The 23,999-nt window shown below is 39.1% G+C and overlaps 1 protein-coding gene across 1 annotated transcript in view; it reads right to left on the minus strand.

Annotated features, from left to right (window-relative positions):
* The window catches only part of LOC106138603 (uncharacterized), a 61,295-nt gene that overhangs the window by 6,050 nt on the left and 31,246 nt on the right, over positions 1 to 23,999 (minus strand). Inside the window, exons 3-18 of the mRNA XM_060953163.1 lie at positions 21,505 to 21,613; positions 20,157 to 20,330; positions 19,331 to 19,463; positions 18,045 to 18,215; positions 17,126 to 17,293; positions 14,807 to 15,027; positions 13,616 to 13,753; positions 12,134 to 12,228; positions 11,555 to 11,675; positions 6,861 to 6,971; positions 6,240 to 6,371; positions 5,423 to 5,585; positions 4,652 to 4,744; positions 3,832 to 3,903; positions 3,014 to 3,067; positions 770 to 886 (exon numbers count right to left, since the gene is read on the minus strand). Coding sequence (XP_060809146.1) covers positions 770 to 886; positions 3,014 to 3,067; positions 3,832 to 3,903; positions 4,652 to 4,744; positions 5,423 to 5,585; positions 6,240 to 6,371; positions 6,861 to 6,971; positions 11,555 to 11,675; positions 12,134 to 12,228; positions 13,616 to 13,753; positions 14,807 to 15,027; positions 17,126 to 17,293; positions 18,045 to 18,215; positions 19,331 to 19,463; positions 20,157 to 20,330; positions 21,505 to 21,603 — 2,062 coding nt within the window. The 5' untranslated portion in view covers positions 21,604 to 21,613. The remainder of the gene's footprint in view (positions 1 to 769; positions 887 to 3,013; positions 3,068 to 3,831; positions 3,904 to 4,651; positions 4,745 to 5,422; positions 5,586 to 6,239; positions 6,372 to 6,860; positions 6,972 to 11,554; positions 11,676 to 12,133; positions 12,229 to 13,615; positions 13,754 to 14,806; positions 15,028 to 17,125; positions 17,294 to 18,044; positions 18,216 to 19,330; positions 19,464 to 20,156; positions 20,331 to 21,504; positions 21,614 to 23,999) is intronic.

Here is a 23,999-nt window from a genome sequence, read left to right on the forward strand (position 1 = left end):
ACGAGATATACACGAACAACACAAGGTACCTAGCCATTTGTATAATTTAAAATACTGTCAATATAAATGTAATTAAATCTCAACACAGAACCTTAGCTAATACAACGACACAACATTATAATAACTAAATAAACACAATTCTTCACTATTTTAAATACGGACAATAACGACACTGTACCTGCAATGTAACCCATTGAGTTACATCTATAGAGTAGAGACCCATTGAGTTCATCTATAGAGTGCGCAAATGGACTGCAATACAAAGCTAGTGACAATTAATAGAATAAAATAGATTTAATTTCAAAATTAAATACAAGGTATCACTTATTGACATCACACAAATCTTCCAAAGCGCATGTGTAGAAGAAGCAGCGGAAGAAACTACACAGCAGCATTGTCACCGGACGTCAATGAACAAATATAGATGTAGTAATCTACATCGTGGACTGAATTTGAATACAGACATTCAGTCAGGGGACCAAACGCGAAAAGCGACGTTGCATTATACTATGTAGTGATTAATATCCACAGTCAACATTTATTTGTGTCCGGATGTTCAACATTTTATAATTTATCCCATCCATAGAACCATTTGCGCACTCTATAAATATATACGGGACAAATAACACAGATTAAGTTAGAGTAAGTTAAAAACTCGAGTTACGAGATACTAACACAACGATACTATGTTTTATAATAAATACTTATACACTCTATGACCGCCAACGCTCACACTCCAACCCAAATTGCGACATACAACATTCGTTACCTCTAACGACGGGATGTTGTACGGCGGCGGTGCGCGCGCGCACCACGACGCGAACAGGGTCTTGGCGCGAGTCCGCGAACACTTCATCATCGGACAGAAGGTTCGGATCGCGGTCCGCTTTGCAAATAGAGAATACACGGAACGATGACTTTATATATTATTAGAGGCCGCCCGCGACTTCGTCCGCTTGGAATCAATCCTGGGGGAACTTGGGGATAAAAAGCCTGGGTCTTCAGCTACCTACCAAATTTCAGCGTAATCGGTTCAGTAGTATAAAAGTAAAAGAGTAACAAACAACCATCCCATACATACAAACTTTCGCATTGATAATATGTATATGTAAGTAGGATACAAATTTTCTATGACATGTTATATACAATTTTTTTATAAAGTTGATTGTAATGATAAAAACCAAAAATCACTTTAACTTTACTTTCAGAGTGGTTTAATATACTAAATGAAAAAATAACTGTTAACCCCTCAATTCAAGATAATGTCTCCAACAAACACAAAAGTGAAAACTAAAACAGACATCACTCGCTCGAAAGAGTGATATAACATGTCATTGACACAAGTCAATAATTTTACATGTTTTTTTTTTCTAAAACACACAATATCAGCCCCAAAACCACTCGCTACATTAGTGACTCATGTTACTAGTTACAAAATGGAACATGATAAAAACTCTCACAACCTCTCAATTTAAGCTTGCTTGTTTGCAAATACAAAAGATGATGAAAAAAAGCTGAAAAAACAAAAATCACTCGCTCTCTGAGTGATTACTATAAATGACACTTCTAAACCACCTCAGTTTCAATTTCATGTCTTCAATATACACCAAAAATTATGAATCAAATATGAAAAACAAAAATCACTCGCTTCCTAACATGTTATTTACTAGATACTAGATAGCTTATGATGAAAAATCACTCTTAGAACCCTTCAATCTGACCTCTTCAAAACACGAAAAATTATGAACATGGAAAGAAAAAATCACTTGCTTTTAAAGTGACTTAACATGTAATTATTTCATCACACATGATGAAGATCAATCTTAGAACCCTTCACTCTGACCTCTTCAAAACACGAAAAATTATGAACATGGAAAGCAAAAATCACTCGCTTCTAAAGTGATTTAACATGTAATTATTTCATCACACACGATGAAGATCACTCTTAGAACCCTTTAATCAAACCTCTTCAAAAACACGAAAAATTATGAACATGGAAAGCAAAAATCACTCGCTTCTAGAATGACTTAACATGTAATTATTTGTTGATCACACACAATGAAAATCACTCTTAAAAACCCTTAAATCTCACCTCCATAAAAACACGAAAATTATGAACATGGAAAGCAAAAATCACTCGGTTTTAGAGTGACTTAACAAGTTATTTACTTGATCACACATGATGAAGACCACTCTTAGAACCCTTCCCTCTTCAAAACACGAAAAATTATGAACATGGAAAGCAAAAATCACTCGCTTCTAAAGTGAATTAACATGTTATTTACTTAAACACACGAAATAAATCACTCTTTTCAAACACTCAACCATTCTCACCTCTACCAAAACGCGGTACAGTCAACGACATAGGAGACGTGACACGAGACGCGTCCGTGGATGAATACCCGGGCCGGATGAATACCTCATCGTCGGACAGCAGATTCGGATCCCGATTCAGGTCTAATTGGGAACACTTAGGAATTTTAATTGGGATATACATATCATGGACGCTGAGTTTAGCCCGAAGGGAAATCTATATTGGATTTTTCATTTTTTTTTTTCGACCCCAATGTCCTATGGGGAAAGATTTAACGTCTATAGAGGATACATTTAGTACTTATACATATTGAAAAAAAAACATATAACGTATATATTTGTAAAATTAAAAATTTTGATAAACATGTTTAATTATTCATAATTTTAAATGAATAATCGTATTTGAAAATAACTATTACCAAACACATACATAACTATGTAATATACATATAAGTATGTAATAAGATACACTGAAAACAGTATAGCATACGAACCACCAATGCATGCTCAAGATATTATTAAAATTATCAAGTGCAAGAACATCTTAGTGTTTGTAACCCAAATCATCATGCTTCTATTTGTTTCACTCCAAAAAAAAAAATGTGCAAAAAATTTATAAAATCTAAAATGAAAAAAAAAAAAATTTTTTTTTGTTAATTATCTTAACACTAAGACGAAGCAAAAAAAATAAGCAACAAACCTTTAGTCCGATCGGCGTATGACCTCTCGGCGTTGAGAAAATCGGTTGTGTCGACTAGAGGGAGTGAAAATATTATTTTTTACCATTCAATAAAACGCGTGCTTGCATTTGCTTACAGCGAAAAAGAAAAAAACTACTGTTAAACGTGTAATTTTTAGAAAAATATGAATATGATTTGTCTATTATCTCAGACCACCAAAAAAGAAAATTAAATTTATTAAACTTATTTTTTATTTCATTTATAAAAATTTCTTTTTTTTTCAATGTAAGCAAATGTATTTGGAAATAAATCATAGCATTAAGTATGAAACTACTTCGTCCCAAATACCTAAAAAAGAAATCAAAATGCACTATCCAAATACAAGTTGTGAACAAAAAATTACAATGCATGGAAATTTGAGTCAAGTCGAAATTTTATCATGCTTAATAACAACCATGCGTTGCGTTACAAGTTATAAAAATGTGCCAATTCACAAAGAATAAAACAAGAATTTTGAAAAAAAAAAAACTGTCGTCTTATACGGCGATGTTCATACATTTCCTATTAAAATATTACCTTTTCAAACAAAGTTAAGATTTGTACAATGATATTTATAAAATGAAAAAAACCTATGAATTTTTTTTATCAGATTTGAAAACAGATAAATTCCATATTAATACTGGCTGTTTCATTAAAATCATAAACGACCAATTTTGATTCCTATTAGATCGAAACTACACAAATAAAAAAAATAAAAAATAAATGTTTACATGGAAAAAAAAGGTTTTTTTTTAAGAATTTTTTAAAGATATTTTGAATAAAATAGAAAAGGACTTACCATCGCTAAGCACAACCTCGGGCTGGCTCCGCATCGGCACCTGTTTCGTCTCTATTCTTAAGATGCGGGCTTCTGAAAATTATACATACATACATTGTAAATTTATTAATTTATTTAAAAAATCAGTCTTACAGTCTAATTACAGTTAATGTAGATGTGATACATAAATACTGACAGTTTAATAATATACCTTAAAGTCTTCTTTTAGGCGATGGGCTAGCAACCTGTCACTATTTGAATCTCAATTCTATCATTAAGCCATACAGCATGATCTAAATTTTTATAAAAGTTTTAGAAATGCCTTTTTCAACACAGAATAATTAACAACATTTCTCAGAATATTTCATCAAAATCGGTTGAGCGGTATAACAGTAAAATCAGAACATACTTTCGCGTTTACTGATGCTGTGTTCTTCATAAAAGCAATTAAAAATGTATTATTTTGTTACATAAAGTTGACAAAAAAAAAAACAAAATTAAAAAGAATAGAATAAAGAACAGGACCACTCCATTTCTTTCCTTTGGATATCGCAAAAGGCGACCAAGGGATAGGCTTATAAACTTGGGATTCTTCCATTAGCAACATGTCACTATTTAAATCTCAATTCTATCATTAAGCCAAACAGCTGAACGTGGCCTATCAGTCTTTTCAATCTACCCCTCAAGGTATGTTATGTGTGTGTGAGTGTGTGTGTGTGTGTGTGTGTGTGTGTGTGAGAGTGTGTGTGTGTGTGTGTGTGTGTGTGTGTGTTTGTGTGTGTGTGTGTGTGTGTGTGTGTTAGTGTGTGTGTGTGTGTGCAAATAAAACCCAATATGTTACCATCACGCGACTCCTCCTCGGTCTCGGTCGCGCTGGCCGGCGACGTGATCATGGCCGCGCTTATTGCCTCAGACTCCGAGATGTCTGTGTCGTCTGTGAAGATTAATAAGATTAAATTTAAATAATGTAAAGATTTTTTACTGAATTTAACGATTTCTTCATCTGATTCACGCGTCTGAACCGAACGGTCCACACGGTCGGGTCATTATGGAAAATTACTTTATTTTTCTAATACAAGTAGTGACATAAGGTGACTTTTAATTCAACTGAATAAATTTAACTGTTAAGTTTACTCATCTAAAGGATATTAAAAACGTTAAAAGAAAATTATCGGTTCATATTTCAGAAAGTACGAAAAAAAATAAAAGTATCAAAATCCACGATCCTAAATACGTCATATCACCCCGGCCGACGTAAAAGCGACGCGTAAGATTCAGAGGTCAACGACACAATTCATTCAGCTGAGCGATCTTGACAACTCTGTACTTTACTTGATCTTGTAACTAGAAAAATAATTTATATTTCAGACATTTATTTACATGTTTAGTTTTAATTTCTTTTTGTAGTATTGGTCTTTAATAAAGCGTGTGACGTAGTTTTTGAGGGTTTTTTAAATGTGAAAATGTTGACGTTTAATTTAAATAAAAATAGGCTCAAACGGCTCAGAAGCATGGGTGTAGTCTATGTTTAAAAGGATGCAGTTGTTTTAAATGTCACTGACAATGACATTGTTGAGTGATGTTATCCTTGATACATCTATCATCAACTCACAATCGTTGCCCCTCTGCCTCCTCTCGACCGTCCTCTTGTACTCGTCCAGCTCTCTATCGGAGACCTGGTCAAACGGATTGCGGGCGTAGGGAGCGCTGTAAACGGTAGCGTTGTGTTGATAACCACGCTGGATGATGCCTTTGGACGCCGCTCCCATGAGTACCTGGTTGGGGGAAAAAAAAGAAAAAAAAAACTTTAAAAAAAATTTAATTTTTTTTTTGCCATCGTACACTCGTGTGTTATATTTCCCAACTTATTTAATTTATACATACATGTAGTCACGTCTATATCCCTTGCTATGTTTACCATGTGGTTCCCGGCAGTACCGTGTGGTTCCCGGCACCATTACAAAAGAGAATAGGACCACTCCATCTCTTTCCCATGGATGTCGTAAAAGGCGACTAAGAGAATAGGCTTACAAACTTGGTATTCTTTAGGCGATGGGCCAGCATCCTGTCACTATTTGAATCTCAATTCTATAAATAAATAAAATAAAATAAAAATATATTTATTGCCAAAAACATTTACATACCGCTGTTACAAACATAACTAAGCTATCATTAAGCCAAACAGCTGAACGTGGCCATTCAGTCAATTCAAGACTGTTGGCTCTGTCTAGCAACCCTGCAAGGGATATAGACGTGATCATATGTGAGTATATATGTATTGAGTATATTAATGGGGTGTGCCTAAGACATTCGGCCAAGACTTTTGATATACATATCACAAGCTCCTAAGACATTCGGCCAAGACTTTTGATATACATATCACAAGCTCCTAAGACTTTCAGCCAAGGGTCTGTATATCACAAACTTACCACATGATCCCCGGTGTGAGTGTTGGCGGCGTCCTCGCCCACCAGCTTAGCGGCCTCGTCCCACGTGACCCCCTCCAGGATGTGAGACTGGGGGCCGGCGCTTATCTTGTCCGCTCGCCGGTTGTCCTTGATCTGATATTAGAGGGGGGGATTTAGTTAATAACAATAATAATATATTGCGTCGGGAAAAAAGCATTTAAAAAAAATTGCTTGAAAAAAAAACTATAGAAATTTAGCAAGTTTTTTTTTCATAATTATAAAAGTATTTAAAAATAAATTGCTTAAAAAAAGCTATAGAAATTTAGTTATATATATATATTTTTTTATTATAACAATTTGTCATTTATAAAGCAAGTTAAAAAATTTTAAATAAAGTAAAAATAATCTAAAATTAGGATGACATAATATATACTTGAAGATTATAAAAAATTACAACAATTTAATAAAAAATTTAATCTTTTCATATCATAACTCATAAATAGCAATAATTTGTATATGGAGCATTATAAAGTAACTTCATAATAATAATAACAAAAAAAAAAAAATTTAAAATGACTCAGCAAAAAAAAAAACTTTTCTTAACTACTGACTTATAGGGACAACAACAAAAAAAAAACATACCTGCTGTTGCAAAGCCTTGAACTCCTTCGGATTAGTGTTCTTGGGCACAAATTGTAGTGTATCTATCTTCACCGGCGTACTAGAGTGCGCAGGCGACCCATCTTGTACCCACTGCGATCGGAACACGATCGGAATACGATCGGCACACGATCGGAGTGCAAAATCCGACGACACACGTGTAGGGGTGAAAAGAAAAAGTTTCGATTAGTAATGTTGCCAGCATAGAGTTAGGATAGGGAGAGCGAAAGAGATAGAACACCTGGCCATCGAGCATGTACAGTTTTTTTTTAATTAACAAAAAAAATATTAAAAAAAATAATTTTTTTAGTCATGCATTTTTTACTGATAAGGAATGCAAAAAGGAAAAAGGCAGTGATGAAAGGATTTTCCATGTGGCAACATTGACTAAAACTTTTTCTTTTGCGCTACACTGTACAAACTCGATGTTTTTTTTTCAAGGAATGAAATTATTATATTTTTTTATAAAATTAATAATTCCATCCTCATAACCAGGGTGAAGAAACGAAATGCTGTTGAAACGATATTTTAGTAAAAGCTTCTTAAAGTTAAATTATTAAAAAGCTATTCGATTTATTTTTTAATTCAATAAAGCAGTGTGTCCCGAACCAACGGAAGGATGTAGAAGAAATAAATATTTCTAATAATTTAATCGTTTATAAATTAAATAAAAAATAACTAAAAAAAAGAAATAAAAGACTTAACAGACAACCCTATGTATATACAGGTCCCGCAATTTCAAATATAAAAATTAGAAAAATAACAATACAATAAGGAAAAAGAAACATAAATAATATATCTGAAAAATATACAAAGTACCCCAGTGTAAAATGGTTAAGAAAAGAATTAAAATTAACTTCACAAATTATTATTTACCTCTTCGTTGTTAGCGTCGACCCACTGCAAAACATTATTTTATTAGTCACGGCACAAAGAAAAAAAAACACAAAAAAAAATGTTAAAAATATTTTTTTGTTTTTTTCAAAAGCATTTCATTTGTCAGTAGCGTCGATTTTGAAAGAAAAACCGTTAATAATTGTTATATATTAATTTTATTGATAAACAATACAATGCCAATCAAATAAACAATTTATATACTCGTGAGAACTTTTTTTAAATATTGTTTATTTGCTTGTATTTTTTGTTTAGATATAATAACTCTATGAAGCACAATTTATAAATATCGAAGCATCATTTAGACCAATATGACAATATTACCAAATTAAATTTTACACAAAAAGGCAATAATAAGTTTGGGGAATATATATAGTTTTTTTGGAAAAAATTAAATTTGAAACGGTCGAACGAAAAGTAAATTTTTAACGTTACATTAAAAAAACACTTTTATTTTAGCGAATAAGAAGTAACGTATGCGAAAATTATAACGAAATAACTGAACAACCTAAGATAATACAAATCATATGTAAAAAATTACGACCGAATATTTTCATGAAAAAAAAAACATCGGAATTAATTATATCCTAAAATAGCATATTTTTTTAAAACTATCAAACCTTAACGCGTAATTCGTCAAACTCCATGACATAATATCAGAATAATATCCTTTTCATCCATTAATTGACTACATTTCAACAAAAAAATAAATTGAATTTATATTATTATCATCTTCTTTTTATTTCAATCAAATTTGTAATAAATAATAATATGTATTATACAATACTACTGCGGAAACGAAAACCAAAATATATTTTATAAAACTTCTAGGAAATTAACTTTTATTATAATGAAAACATTTTTTTAATCATAAAGTTTGACGAAAAATTTGGAGCATTATATAAAAAAAATCGACACACACATTAAAAGCACATGATTTATAAAAAAAAGCGCAATTTATATATTACTTTTTTATCATTATCTCTTATATTCTAAATGAATTGTTTGAAAACCTACTTCTTTTTAAACAGGTGATTAAAGTTTGTGCAATTATATAAATGTAAATATGGAAATCCTGCATAAAAAGCTAATGATTCACAAAATTATATTGTGTGCTATGTTATTTGCAAACTTGTGGCAATGGTAATTAGTCAAAAATATTCTGAAGACCACTCAAAAGAAAGGAATTATTAATTGGACAAATTGAAAAAAGATTATTAAACAATTATTTGTACCTATAACTTATTTGGTTATATTATAAAATTCTGGTATGGCGGGTAACTAAATAATTTTCTGATGATTTTATATTATCTAATTTGAAGTTTTACAAACTTGATTTGGAGCTGTTAGATAGATTTAAATGGAGCCAAAAAAGGAGAATTTTGCATTTTTTTTAAATGTTAATTATTATATATCATAATATAATATGTGGTACCTGCCTATTGAAAAACTAGTAATTTAAAAGTAATGAACAAGATTGTTAGGTCAATAAATAGTAGGGTAATAATTCAAATATCAAGATTTTCGCTGAAATCCTTTGAGCTATGATATCCTACTAATATTATAAATGCGAAAGTTTGTGAGTATGTCAGTATGGATGTTTGTTACTTTTTCACGCAAAAACTACTAAACCGATTACAATGAAATTTAGTATGTAGGTAGCTGAAGACCCAGAATAACATATTATAGGCTACTTTTTCGTAGTTCCTCTAGTTTCGTAATAAAATGCCCAAAATGCGCAAACATCTACTCCTAATATAATATTAATTCTAACAAGGAATGCTTACATCTTTAATATAAAATTTTACTCTAAATAAATCTTTGAAATATATGTTTTTCTGCAATAAAATTAAAAACTGATTAAATAATATACCAGTCTATACTATAAATTTGGTGATTATACCTTAAAAATAATATATAAATATAAAGCTATTAAAAAAAAACAGAAAAAAATAATAATGGAATGTGGAAAGTTGGACAGATAATAAATTCGTTTAACTATTTAGGTGGAAAATATTTTTGTGTTAATTATTATATTTGTTAAGAATAATTGTCGAAAAACTTTCTACCACTAAAAATAACAAAAATTTTTGATTGAAAATTATTGTTGGCACTGGTAAAAATATGACTGGTATGCAAAATAAAAATTCCCGAATGTAAGAAATTAAATATTTTACCGATTTAAACAAAATCGCTATTTTTCGTTATTTACCGATTCTCTAATTAACGATCAACATCATATGAAAAAAAAAACCATCGACTTAGCATCAAATATTTAAATTTAATTAAATATTGCGAAAATCGTAATTTCTACTTTTCTGATCGTAATTAAATGAGGTTTTTTTTCTGCCCTCGAAATTATTGCACATAAGAACGGTTAAAGAAAATAATAAATACAATATCGTTTAAAACAAAAATGGCGGACTCATTCCAGATGTATCATTCTTGTATCTTTCAATCCGCCAAATAATTTGAAAACGATTAATGTTCCTTAATAAATCGTTATCAACTGAGTCTACGTCGACATTTTGCACACAAATTAAGCATTATAATTTTTTAAAATGTAACCACATTTTGAGAAATCAATTACACTGCAGTCAAAATCGCCTCTGTGTAACCCAAATATTTCCTTAGTCACCGCCTCATTATCAACGCCTTTAGATCTTATTCATAGCCATTATTATGCTTTTAAAGAACATTTTCAACAAACAGCTGTTATACCTTGGCTATACTTTTAAGCGCAACGAGCGAGCAAGCGAGCGACGCGAGCGAGCATGATTTTAAGTGTTTACACATTTCGGTTCACGCGGCAAAAAATCGTGAAATCATTAAGTAGAATTATTTAACAAATCTTTTTATTTATTTAAAATTTTTTTTTTACATAAAATGTTATTATTTTCTTTTTCTAAAATATCTGATCCTATTAAAAAGCGTAATTATGCAGTAATTATGCTTTGACGCTCACGTGTACTAGCAATGAAAAATTTATTGGTATACCCTCTTAAACAGCTTTATAAAGTTCCAGCTACACAACCTATCTTTACACCGACCGTTGGTAACTAAACTAACATATGTTACCTCTCTTTCAATCCTCAACAGTCAGATGTATTACCCCGTCTTACTGATACACCCCCATTATCGGTTATCAAACTATATTTTTATATTTAAAACAGCTGTTACACAATCTAGCCTCTTTTAACATTTTTGGTATCAAGTCTGCAAAAAATAAAATACACTACATTATTGTGTCTCCATTTGGATATATCTCGGGTTTACACATTCATTCATATAATCACGTCTATATGCCTTGCGGGGTGGTTCTCGTTCTCATGGATGTCGTAAAAGGTAACTTAGGGATAGGCTTATTAACTTGGGAATCATTCATATAATCACGTCTATATCCCTTGCGAGGTGGATCTCGTTCCCATGGATATCGTTAAAGGCGACTAAGGGATAGGCTTATAAACTTTGTATTCTCCTTTTCGGCGATGTGCTTGCAACCTGTCCACTATTTGAATCACAATTATATCAATAAGCCAAAAAGCTATCCTAGCCTAACAGTCATATCAAGACTGTCGGCTCTGTCTACCCCGCAAGGGATATAGACGTGATTATATGTATGTTTTATAACGTTTCATAAAAAATTGAATTAGTATTGAAATTTGCATACTCTGTAAATGTATTTTATATTTTTTTTATTTCTTCACACAGACTTGGCACTTCTCTATTAGATCAAAAAAAAACCCACACGCTCACTCCGCCTCGACCCTCAAATATTCTACCTTGGTGATCTTCTTCGGGTCGCTGGTGCCCGTCTCCAGCACTTCCACCTTCTGGTACACGTTGGGCGAGTTCAGCCAGCGGGTGCGCTCGCCCGCCTTGCCCGTGCCTTTCTTCCAAATGCTGTGTTAAAAAAAAAAACAAATGTTATTACAGAAAAAAAAAGTATGCATAATTATTGTATTTGAAAATAAATTATATATACCTACATGTGGTTCCCGTCGCCAATATAAAAAAAAGGAATAGGACTACTTCATCTCTTTCCGATGGGCGTCGTTTAAAGGCGACTAAGGGATATGCTTATAAACTTGGGATTCTTCTTTTAGGCGATGGGCTAACAACCTGTCACTATTTGGGTCTCAATTCTATCATCAAGCCAAAAAGCTGAACGTGGCCTATCAGTCTTTTTGGGACTGTTGGCTCTGTCTAGCCCGCAAGGGATATAGACGTGACTATATGTATGTATGTATTGAATGTATATATTTATTTACCCCGCAAGAGATATACACGTGATTATATGAATGAATATATATATATATATAAATGTAAACAACGCGAAAGTTCTAAAATGAGCGACTGACCCCTTGTTGTACAACTCCTCCTCCTCCAAAAGGTACCCGAGCGAGGACACGGCCGGCGGGACCTCCACGTCGTTCTTGGGGCGGGGCACGTCGTTCTGGTGATAAAAGAAAAACATTTTATAAATATATTTTAACGTGTGCACGTGGGGGAGGGGCAGTTTGAAGGGGAACGTGGGAGGCGCAGTTTGAGGTGGGTAAGGATAAGAGGCAGTTTGAGGAGGGTATGGGGGAGAGGCAGTTTGAGGGGGGTACGGGGGAGAGGCAGTTTGAGGTGGGTAAGGGGGAGAGGCAGTTTGAGGGGGTTAGGGAGAGGGGACAGTTTGAGGTGGGTAAGGGGGAGAGGCAGTTTGAGGAGGGTACGGGGGAGAGGCAGTTTGAGGAGGGTATGGGGGAGAGGCAGTTTGAGGTGGGTAAGGGGGAGAGGCAGTTTGAGGTGGGTAAGGGGGAGACGCAGTTTGAGGGGGTTAGGGAGAGGGGACAGTTTGAGGTGGGTAAGGGGGAGAGGCAGTTTGAGGTGGGTAAGGGGGAGAGGCAGTTTGAGGGGGGTACGGGGGAGGGGCAGTTTGAGGTGGGTAAGGGGGAGAGGCAGTTTGAGTGAGGTACAGGGGAGAGGCAGTTTGAGGTGGGTAAGGGGGAGAGGCAGTTTGAGGTGGGTAAGGGGGAGAGGCAGTTTGAGGTGGGTAAGGGGGAGAGGCAGTTTGAGTGGGGTACATGGGAGAGGCAGTTTGAGTAGGGTACGGGGGAGGGGCAGTTTGAGTGGGGTACGGGGGAGAGGCAGTTTGTGGTAGATAAGGGGGAGAGGCAGTTTGAGTGGGGTACGGGGGAGAGGCAGTTTGTGGTAGATAAGGGGGAGGCGCAGTTTGAGGGGGGTAAGGGGGAGCGGCAGTTTAACGACATGGATTCCCTCCCAATTTTGCATTTTCCCTCGCCACCTTATGCCTGCATCTTACTTTATACTACTATATATATACAGGGTGACATTTAAAACAACTGCATCCTTTTAAACATAGACTATACCCATGCTTCTAAGCCGTTTGAGCCTATTTTTATTTAAATTAAACGTCATCATTTTCACATTTAAAAAACCCTCAAAAACTACGTCACACGCTTTATTAAAGACCAATACTACAAAAAGAAATTAAAACTAAACATGTAAATAAATCTCTAAAAAATAAATTCTTTTAGTAGTATCAAGATCAAGTAAGTACAAAGTTGTCGAAATCGCTCAGCTGAATGAATAGTGTCGTTGACCTCCGAATCTTACGCGTCGCTTTTCCGCCGGCCGGGGTGATATTACGTATTAAGGATCGTGGATTTTGATACTTTAATTTTTTTTCGTACTTTCTGAAATATGAACCGATATTTTTCTTTTAACGTTTTTAAATATCCTTTAGATGAGTACACTTAACAGTTAAATTTATGCAGTTGAATTAAAAGTCACCCTGTATATAAAGACGCTTCTTAACATAAATGAGAACTGACCTTGACGAGGGGGTTGCGGTAAATGTACCCGGTGCGGAAACCGGCGTTGTCGAGCATGCGCATGAGAGCTTCGAACTCTTCGCCTCCGACGCGCCACTTGTTTGAGTCTTTCGGTGGCGTACGGGAGGCCTCGTAGATCTGTGAAATTTAATAAACATATATATATATTTATATATTTATTTATTTACTCCTCCGGGAAAGAGGCGTGATTTTATGTATACATACATACATACATACATAAACTCACGCCTCTTTCCCGGAGGGGTAGGCAGAGACTACCTCTTTCCACTTGCCACGATCCCTGCATACTTCCTTTGCTTCATCCACATTCATAACTCTCTTCATGCAAGCTCGGCGGTTTCGGGCACTCGGTGTGTATGTATGCATATATATTTATACATGCATACATACACACGAACACTTCCTCTAATTCCCCTTCCATTCTCTATCTCCGGTCCCTCATCAATTCATGCCATTAGTTTCTACCTTTCCTAAGTACGTAGGTACCTATTATAATAATTCTACATACATACATACATATGATCACGTCTATATCCCTTGCGGGGTAGACAGAGCCAACAGTCTTGAAAAGACTGATAGGCCACGTTCAGCTGTTTGGCTTAACGATGGAATTGAGATTCAAATAGTGACAGGTCGCTAGCCCATCGCCTAAAAAAGAATCCCAAGTTTTAAAGCCTATCTCTTATTAGTCGCCTTTTACGACATCCATGGGAAATTTGTCCCATAAATATAAATACATATATATTATATATTTATATAATTTAAAGCCGTGTGATTCCCGGCACCAATAAAAAAAAGAATAGAACCACTCCATCTCGTTCCCATGAATGTTGTAAATTGCGACTAAGGGACAGGCTTATAAACTTGTGTTTCTTCTTTAAGGCGACGGGCAAGCAACCTGTCACTATTTGAATCTCAATTCTAACATTAAGCCAAATAGCTCAACGTGGCCTATCAGTCTTTACAAGACTGTTGGCTCTGTCTACCCCGCAAGGGATATAGACATGATTATATGTATATATAATACGTATACTTATATAGATAAAACATCCAAGACCCGGGCCAATCAGAGAAAGGGTTCTCTTCTCATCACACCCGAACCGGGGACCTCCGGTGTCACAGACAAGCGCACTACCGCCGCGCCACAGAGGCGGCAGCAGCACATCATACCTTCTGCCTGGTCTCCTCATCAATGAGGATGATCTCGTCCAGCGGCATCGTAGCCAGCCGCAGCTGGACGTCGCAGGCGGCTGTGAGCTGCCGCGCCTGGTGGAACGCCTCCTCCAGGGTGCCGCCGCAGCAGAGCGCGCCGCCGCAGCTCAGGAAGAGCACCTTGGCGTGGGGGCCCAGGGCGCGGACCAGCTTGTCGCGCTCCGCGTTGTCCAGCGGGCCTGAGAGAGGATTTTCAATACTAAATTCAAATTCAATTTTTTTTTTTTTTTTATTAATTTTTTCTGAGACTTTTCAAAAATATATTTTTAATAATTATGTTTATTATATAATTGTATTAATTATGTTTATTTTATAAATTTAAAATCTCGCGTTTCGCTGGACCGATTATGATGCGGTCTTCAGGAAATCGTTTGTAACACTCACGAGTAAGTTTGCCGATATTTAACCGACTACAAAAAATGGAGGGTATCTATTGGAGGCGGTTCGTTTTTTTTTTACAAAAGTTGGAAGTGGGACGTCTTTAACAGAAAGAGGTGGAGGTCATTGGAGGAGGCCTTCGGTTGAAATGAGGTTGATTACTTTACAGACCGTATAGTACTGTGTGTGTGTATGTGTGTGTGTCTCACCGTAAGGCGGGCTGTGGTAGGCGAGCTCGCCGAGCAGCGCCGCCTCGGCGGAGAGCGGCAGCAGCCCGCGCCGCGTGCTGGACACGGCGAGCGGTATAGTACTGTGTGTGTGTATGTGTGTGTGTCTCACCGTAAGGCGGGCTGTGGTAGGCGAGCTCGCCGAGCAGCGCCGCCTCGGCGGAGAGCGGCAGCAGCCCGCGCCGCGTGCTGGACACGGCGAGCGGTATAGTACTGTGTGTGTGTATGTGTGTGTGTCTCACCGTAAGGCGGGCTGTGGTAGGCGAGCTCGCCGAGCAGCGCCGCCTCGGCGGAGAGCGGCAGCAGCCCGCGCCGCGTGCTGGACACGGCGAGCGGTATAGTACTGTGTGTGTGTATGTGTGTGTGTCTCACCGTAAGGCGGGCTGTGGTAGGCGAGCTCGCCGAGCAGCGCCGCCTCGGCGGAGAGCGGCAGCAGCCCGCGCCGCGTGCTGGACACGGCGAGCGGTATAGTACTGTGTGTGTGTATGTGTGTGTGTCTCACCGTAAGGCGGGCTGTGGTAGGCGAGCTCGCCGAGCAGCGCCGCCTCGGCGGAGAGCGGCAGCAGCCCGCGCCGCGTGCTGGACACGGCGAGCGGTATAGTACTGTGTGTGTGTATGTGTGTGTGTCTCACCGTAAGGCGGGCTGTGGTAGGCGAGCTCGCCGAGCAGCGCCGCCTCGGCGGAGAGCGGCAGCAGCCCGCGCCGCGTGCTGGACACGGCGAGCGGTATAGTACTGTGTGTGTGTATGTGTGTGTGTCTCACCGTAAGGCGGGCTGTGGTAGGCGAGCTCGCCGAGCAGCGCCGCCTCGGCGGAGAGCGGCAGCAGCCCGCGCCGCGTGCTGGACACGGCGAGCGGTATAGTACTGTGTGTGTGTATGTGTGTGTGTCTCACCGTAAGGCGGGCTGTGGTAGGCGAGCTCGCCGAGCAGCGCCGCCTCGGCGGAGAGCGGCAGCAGCCCGCGCCGCGTGCTGGACACGGCGAGCGGTATAGTACTGTGTGTGTGTATGTGTGTGTGTCTCACCGTAAGGCGGGCTGTGGTAGGCGAGCTCGCCGAGCAGCGCCGCCTCGGCGGAGAGCGGCAGCAGCCCGCGCCGCGTGCTGGACACGGCGAGCGGTATAGTACTGTGTGTGTGTATGTGTGTGTGTCTCACCGTAAGGCGGGCTGTGGTAGGCGAGCTCGCCGAGCAGCGCCGCCTCGGCGGAGAGCGGCAGCAGCCCGCGCCGCGTGCTGGACACGGCGAGCGGTATAGTACTGTGTGTGTGTATGTGTGTGTGTCTCACCGTAAGGCGGGCTGTGGTAGGCGAGCTCGCCGAGCAGCGCCGCCTCGGCGGAGAGCGGCAGCAGCCCGCGCCGCGTGCTGGACACGGCGAGCGGTATAGTACTGTGTGTGTGTATGTGTGTGTGTCTCACCGTAAGGCGGGCTGTGGTAGGCGAGCTCGCCGAGCAGCGCCGCCTCGGCGGAGAGCGGCAGCAGCCCGCGCCGCGTGCTGGACACGGCGAGCGGTATAGTACTGTGTGTGTGTATGTGTGTGTGTCTCACCGTAAGGCGGGCTGTGGTAGGCGAGCTCGCCGAGCAGCGCCGCCTCGGCGGAGAGCGGCAGCAGCCCGCGCCGCGTGCTGGACACGGCGAGCGGTATAGTACTGTGTGTGTGTATGTGTGTGTGTCTCACCGTAAGGCGGGCTGTGGTAGGCGAGCTCGCCGAGCAGCGCCGCCTCGGCGGAGAGCGGCAGCAGCCCGCGCCGCGTGCTGGACACGGCGAGCGCGGCGGCCGAGCGCACGTGCAGCACGCAGCGCACGTCCGGCCGCGCCGCGTGCACGGACGCGTGCAGGGAGAAACCTGCGATACATATTAATACATTCTTGATTCATCGAAATTTCTTCCGGCAGGCCCAGTGAAGACCCGCAAGAAATACAGCAACCTGGTGGAGCACCCGCAGCAGCTCAGGCCTCCAAGTCAGTAGTACTACAGGGTGACATTTAAAACAACTGCATCGTTTTAGACATAGACTATACCCATGCTTCTGAGCCGTTTGAGCCTATTTTTATTTAAATTAAACGTCAACATTTTCACATTTAAAAAACCCTCAAAAACTACGTCACACGCTTTATTAAAGACCAATACTACAAAAAGAAATTAAAACTAAACATGTAAATAAATTTGTGAAAAATAAATTATTTTTCTAGTATCAAGATCAAGTAAATTACAGAGTTGTCACAGAGATCACTCAGCTGAATGAATTGTGTCGTTGACCTCTGAATCTTACGCGTCGCTTTTCCGGCGGCCGGGGTGATATGACGTATTTAGGATCGTGGATTTTGATACTTTTATTTTTTTTTCGTACTTTCTGAAATATGAACCGATATTTTTCATTTAACGTTTTTAAATATCCATTAGATGAGTACACTTAACAGATTAATTTATTCAGTTGAATTAAAAGTCACCCTGTATATGTAACATATATAAATAATTAAACTTAAAAGAAAATCAGTACAAAACACTAATTATTTCTACAGAAATTCCAGCAGGCCCAGTGTCTAACCCTCAACAAATATAAACGTCAATCTATTTCACAAATCAGGATACCTACCATCAACATTAACGGGAAAGTTGGTGGTGCCCTGGTCCTGAACCACGCCCTGCATGTCCACCTTGACCAGCGACGAGGCGGTCACCTCGTGCGGCAGCAGCCCGCGCGGGGTGGTCAGCACCTGCTCTACGGCGGTGTTCAGGCGGGCCGTTATCTGTCCGGCTATGCCCGCTGTAAGACAATTATTAATTACATACATGATATTCAAATTTATTATCAAAATTTTGCCGTGCGGTTCCCGGCACCAATACAAAAAAAGAATAGGACCACTCCATCTAAATGTAAGAATTTAATGTATAAGTTGCTTTGTCTATCGCATTGGTTTTTATGACTGTAATGATAGGATAAGTTTTGATGAAATAAATAAATAAAAAAATCTCTTTACCATGAAACTGATATGAAAGGCCACATTCAGCTGTTTGGCAGTCTTTTCAGGGCTGCTGGAACGCTATAGAGGTGAATATACATATTTATGTATGTACTTAAGTATGTCATCTCTATCTCTGTACCAAATTTCATCAAAAACGGTTCAGTGGTTTACGCGTGAAAGCGTAACAGACAGACTCTCTGTCTCGACTTTTTCATTCACAATATCAGTACGAGCATAGCTCATGTGCTCATCTCCACATGCCATTACATAGGTATATCTCGTCATAGGAGTTCCCATTAACGCTGATTGTGCGTGGGCGCAATTTCGGAACGAGGGGTGTCAATCATTCTTCATACACGTTCGCATCCTGTACTATTGTGTTCACTATTATGATATATATGCATACATATGGTCACTTCTATATCCCTTGCGGGGTAGACAGAGCCAACAGTTCTAAAAAGACTGAATGGCAACGTTCAGCTTTTTGGCTTAATTATAGAATTGAGAGTTAAATAGTGACAGGTTGCTAACCGATCGCCTAAAGAGAATCCCAAGTTTGTTAGCCTACCCCTTAGTCGCCTTTTACGACATCCATGGGAAAGAGATGGAGTGGTCCTATTCTTTTTTGTATTGGTGCCGGGAACCACACGGAATGTATGCATGCTGTAGCGGAAGCGATGATTCGGCTCGACCGCCACCAAAGGGAAGATCTTCCGCCAGGCCAGGTGTAATGCCTGGGGAACCGCGACTGCAACGATGTTATGTCGGAGGTTGTAGGTATATATAGCTCCAATCCGTGAAATCTTTGCTTGCGCGATTTAGGTTTTTCGCTGTTCTTGATTGACAGCGTCGCGTAATTTTATTTTTTATTCTTGTGACTACATATGCATGTAAATATCAATCCATTGGCACTCACTCTGGGTCCAACCGAACAGGTCCACCAGGCGGTAGGCGGCGGCCAACTTGCATCGCAATATCTTCTCCCCCTTCTCGTAGCCCACCCCCTCGATACCCCGGATGTCGTTGATGGGAAGCACGCAGCTGGGACCCTGGAATTAATGTCGTGTTATTTTAAAGAATCTAAAAAAAAAATTGATTTGTTGTATTTCAATACGACGGAATCTTTTTAACGGACCGAATTTTGTAACGAAAATTATCATTGTCTGACCAGCTGTGCCCGCAACTTCGTCCGCGTGGAACAGTTATTTTGGGCATAATTGAAGCCTTCAAGGATATCCTCGAGAGCTTCAATTATATTCCCCGTTTTTTCTTCACATTTTCTATTATTTCTTTGCTCCTTATAGTTGCAGCGTGATGTTCAATAGCCTAAAGCCTCGATAAATGGTCTATCTATCAACGCAAAAAGAATTTTTCAATTCGAACCAGTAGTTCCTGAGATTAGCGCGTTCAAACAAACAAACTCTTCAGCTTTATAATATTAGTATAGATTAACGCTGCCAGCCTTCTGAGCACGTGGTTACCTTTTTGTTTTCAGACATCCGTGTGTACTATGACCAGGAGCCTGGCAAGGGATTAGGAATCACATTCAGATACACGCGTCAGAGTCGGGAATACCCATGTATCATGTCCTGATGCGTTGCAGCAGAGGAGCAGCATTCCCCTCGTGTATCTGCTGGTTCAGCACCCGCTCCAACTCCTCACCAGAGATACGTAGCTCTATTAGAGCATTGCTGGTCCAAATTGTCAAGGAAGATTTTAGAAGACCTAATATAATCTCTTACCCTCAAACTGCCGGTATGCAGTCGCCCCCCGACCATCTCCCTGATGCGCTGCAGCAGAGGAGCATCATTCCCCTCGTGTATCTGCTGGTCCAGCACCCGCTCCAACTCCTCGCGGAACAGTCTGGAAGACATGAGCGCCTCCACGCGCTTGCGTCGCTCCATTTCACGGACGTCCTGGAATCAACAGGATCCATTTATATACATACTTTTTTAGAGGCCGCCCGCGGTTTGGTCCGCATGGAAACCCTATCAATCCGGGGGAACTCCGGGATAAAAAGTAGCCTATATGTTATTCTGGGTCTTCAGCTACCTACATACCAAATTTCATCGTAATCAGTTCATACTGAACTGATTACGATGAAATTTGGTATGTAGTATATGGTGTAGGTATGGTATGTAGTATGTATGTGCGTAAAAGAGTAACAAACATCCATACTGACATACTCACAAACTTTCGCATTTATAATATTAGTAGGATTTTTATAATAGATTTTAGCGCTTATGACTTCAATCTGCCTGGTGGTAAGCAAAATGAGACCTTAGGGTACACGCGAGCTCAAATAGTGCCTATTCACTCTTGCTTTGAAAATCCAAAGTTAAATGTAAGAGAAATGTGGGGAAGGAATTCCAAATCACAGCGGTTCGCATGATGCAAGATTTGGAAAATCGCAAGGTGCCAAGGGTGGTGATATCGACGGTCCGATATTCAAATGGTGCAAGAGGAATAAAACATACATACATGCATATGATCACGCCTATATCCCTAGCGGGGAACACAGAGTCAAAAGTCTTGAAAAGACTGATAGGCTACGCTCAGCTGTTTGGCATTGTGATAGAGTTGAGATTTCAAATAGTGACAGATTGCTAGCCCATCGCCTAAAAGAGGAATCCCAAGTTTATAAGCCTATCCCTTAGTCGCCTTTTACGACATCCGTGGACAAGAGATGGAGTGGTCCTATTCTTTTTTGTAATGGTGCCGGGAACTACACGGCACAATCAACCTATTATATTCCTCTGTAAATCTGTTCCCGGCACCGGCGGCCTCTGTGGCGCAGCGGTAGTGCGCTTGTCTGTGTCACCGGAGGTCCCGGGTTCAAATCCCAGCCAGGGCATGATGAGAAACGAACTTTCTCTAATTGGGCTGGGTCTTGGATGTTTATCTATATAAGTATTTATTATAAAATAATTATAGTACCGTTGAGTTAGTATCTCGTAACACAAGTATCGAACTTACATCGAGGCTAACTCAATCTGTGTAATTTGTCCTGTATATATTTATTTATTTATTATTTATTATCATATAAAAAAAAGTATGTAGGTTGATAGTGAAACAGTGGACAACACTTACAGCGTCTATATCAGCCGGCCTCTGCTTCAGCCTCTCCTCCTCCTCGGGTGACAGCGTGCCAGTGCCGTTAGGCAGGGTCTCCGTGTCAGTGTCGGCCATCTTGTTTTATCTGTCAAGAGGAGAGAAAATCATTAATTGATTACAACTGATAGGATCTTTCTTTAGAAAACAAATATCTTCGGCCGAACAGCTGAACGTGGATTTTCAGTCTTTTGAAGACTGTCGGCTCTGTCTACCCCGCAAGGGATATGGAAGTGATTCTGTAGCCTTTGCGGGGTAAACAGAGCCAACAGTCTTAACTGAGAGGCCACATTCAGCTGTATGGCTTAATGATTGAATCGTGATTCAAACAGTGACAGGCTGCTAACACATCGCTTACATGAGGAATCTCAAAATTTATAAGATTATCCCTTAGTCGCCTTTTACGACATCCATGGGAACGAGTTGGAGTGGTCCTATTCTTTTTTTATATTGGTGCCGGGAACCACACAGCACAAGAGGAATCCTAAAATTTATAAACCAAAACCTCAGATCACAATCAAGTACTAAGTCAAATACACCATTATCTTATTATTCATTTTGACCTCCGTAACCTTCGTGTTCTGACCTCTGTGACCTCGAAAACTCGACCCTAAATCAGTAGTTACAGAACGTATTCATATCAAACAACGAGACCACTTATATACATCGGACGAAAACCTTTATAATCAAATTATAACTATTACAAGTTCTACGACCCGATTCGTAACGCACAAAAAAAAAACCTACAAACAAACTCTAACACCATTGCTGTAGTAGTTAAATTCCATTGTATTTAGTCATATTGATGTGCTGATGTAATCTTACACATACATACATTATGGTCACGTCCATATCCCATGCGGGGTAGACAGAGCCAACAGTCTTGAAAACTAAACAGCCACGTTCAGCTATTTGGCTTAACGATAGAACTGAGATTCAAATAGTGACAGGTTGCTAGCCCATCGCCTAAAAGAAGAATCCCAAGTTTATAAGCCTATCCCTTAGTCGCCTTTTACGACATCCATGGGAAACAGATGGGAGCGGTCCTATTCTTTTTTGTATCTGTGCCGGGAACCACACGGCACGGATGTAATCTTTTTTCTTTTTTCCAAATTATTATGTCCATGATGCATACGGTCTAAATTGCAGTGTACGTACATATACAGTAAAATTGTTCTGTCGGGTTTGTACGCGATGCGGGCGTGCCGGCTAGGGTTGCCAACTTTTTTTTTACAAAAAAAAAACGTATAAAATTGTTTGAATGGGAAAGAAATAAAGTATTTGGAAGATAAAAAAGTATTTTTCAAATTTTATGGTTTTATTGCCTTAAAAACGTATTTTGTGTGCTTTTAGCACATGCTTACAATTTATTGCAACCTTTAAATGTTTCGAAGGTTGTTTAACAATAAAAATTTAAATAAATAAATAATTCGTTTTTTATTAAATTTAATGACGCCCTATTTCTCTCTTCTCGCCACTTCAGATTCATGTAATATATGTACAGTTAAATAGTTGTACTTATAAATACTTACCCATAATGAGTGTTTTGTTTTACGCACCACAGTAAAAGTTGGAAATAATGTATTTTCGCAAACTTTATTTGTATGCAAAAGTATAAAGTATTATTACCAAAAATAAAGTAGGATACATTATTATAAAGTATGGTTGGCAACCCTAGTGCCGGCTCTTTGCACCATAATAATTATAGAGTATGCCATAATTTTGGAGAGATGGTTATTACTCATAGTCAAAAGTCTAATAGGTTGAAGGGAATTTTTACGGCTAGCATTATTATTTTTACATACGTATACATTTACCGTGTCGTGCCGTGTGGTTCCCGGCACCAGTACAAAAAAGAATAGGACCACTCCATTTCTTTCCTATGGATGTCGTAAAAGGCGACTTAGGGATAGCCTTACAAATTTGGTATTCTTTTTTAGGCGATGGGCTAGCAACCTGTCACTATTCGAATCTCAATTCTATCATTAAGCCAAATAGCTGAGCTGAGGTCTATCAGTCTTTTCAAGACTGTTGGCTCTGTCTACCCCACAAGGGATATAGACGTGACCATAATGTATGTATATATACATTTACGGGGTGGACAGATCCAACAGTCTTGAAACGACATACATACATACCATTACGATTGTTTCCCATTGGGGTAGGCAGAGACTATGGAATTCCACATGCCGAACTTGCCGCTTGACGAAAGCTATGGAGTGGTCCTATTCTATTAGTTAATGGTGGCGGGAACCACACGGCACTTAGAATTAAAATTAGAAGAACATTAAATACCTGTCTTAAGTCGTTATCGAATGCAAGACCCACAAAAATCAATGTCGCCCCCCCATAACTTCGTCTCATGGTCACGCTTACGTCACGGCGCTCACGGGGTCAACGACCCCGTCGTCTTCGTCTATTGTTCGTTATTATAGGGGTTATGGTAATCAAGACGCCACTACAGACAGACAGAA

This window comes from Amyelois transitella, chromosome 31 (genome assembly GCF_032362555.1).
Source record: "Amyelois transitella isolate CPQ chromosome 31, ilAmyTran1.1, whole genome shotgun sequence".
Taxonomy (NCBI): domain Eukaryota; kingdom Metazoa; phylum Arthropoda; class Insecta; order Lepidoptera; family Pyralidae; genus Amyelois; species Amyelois transitella.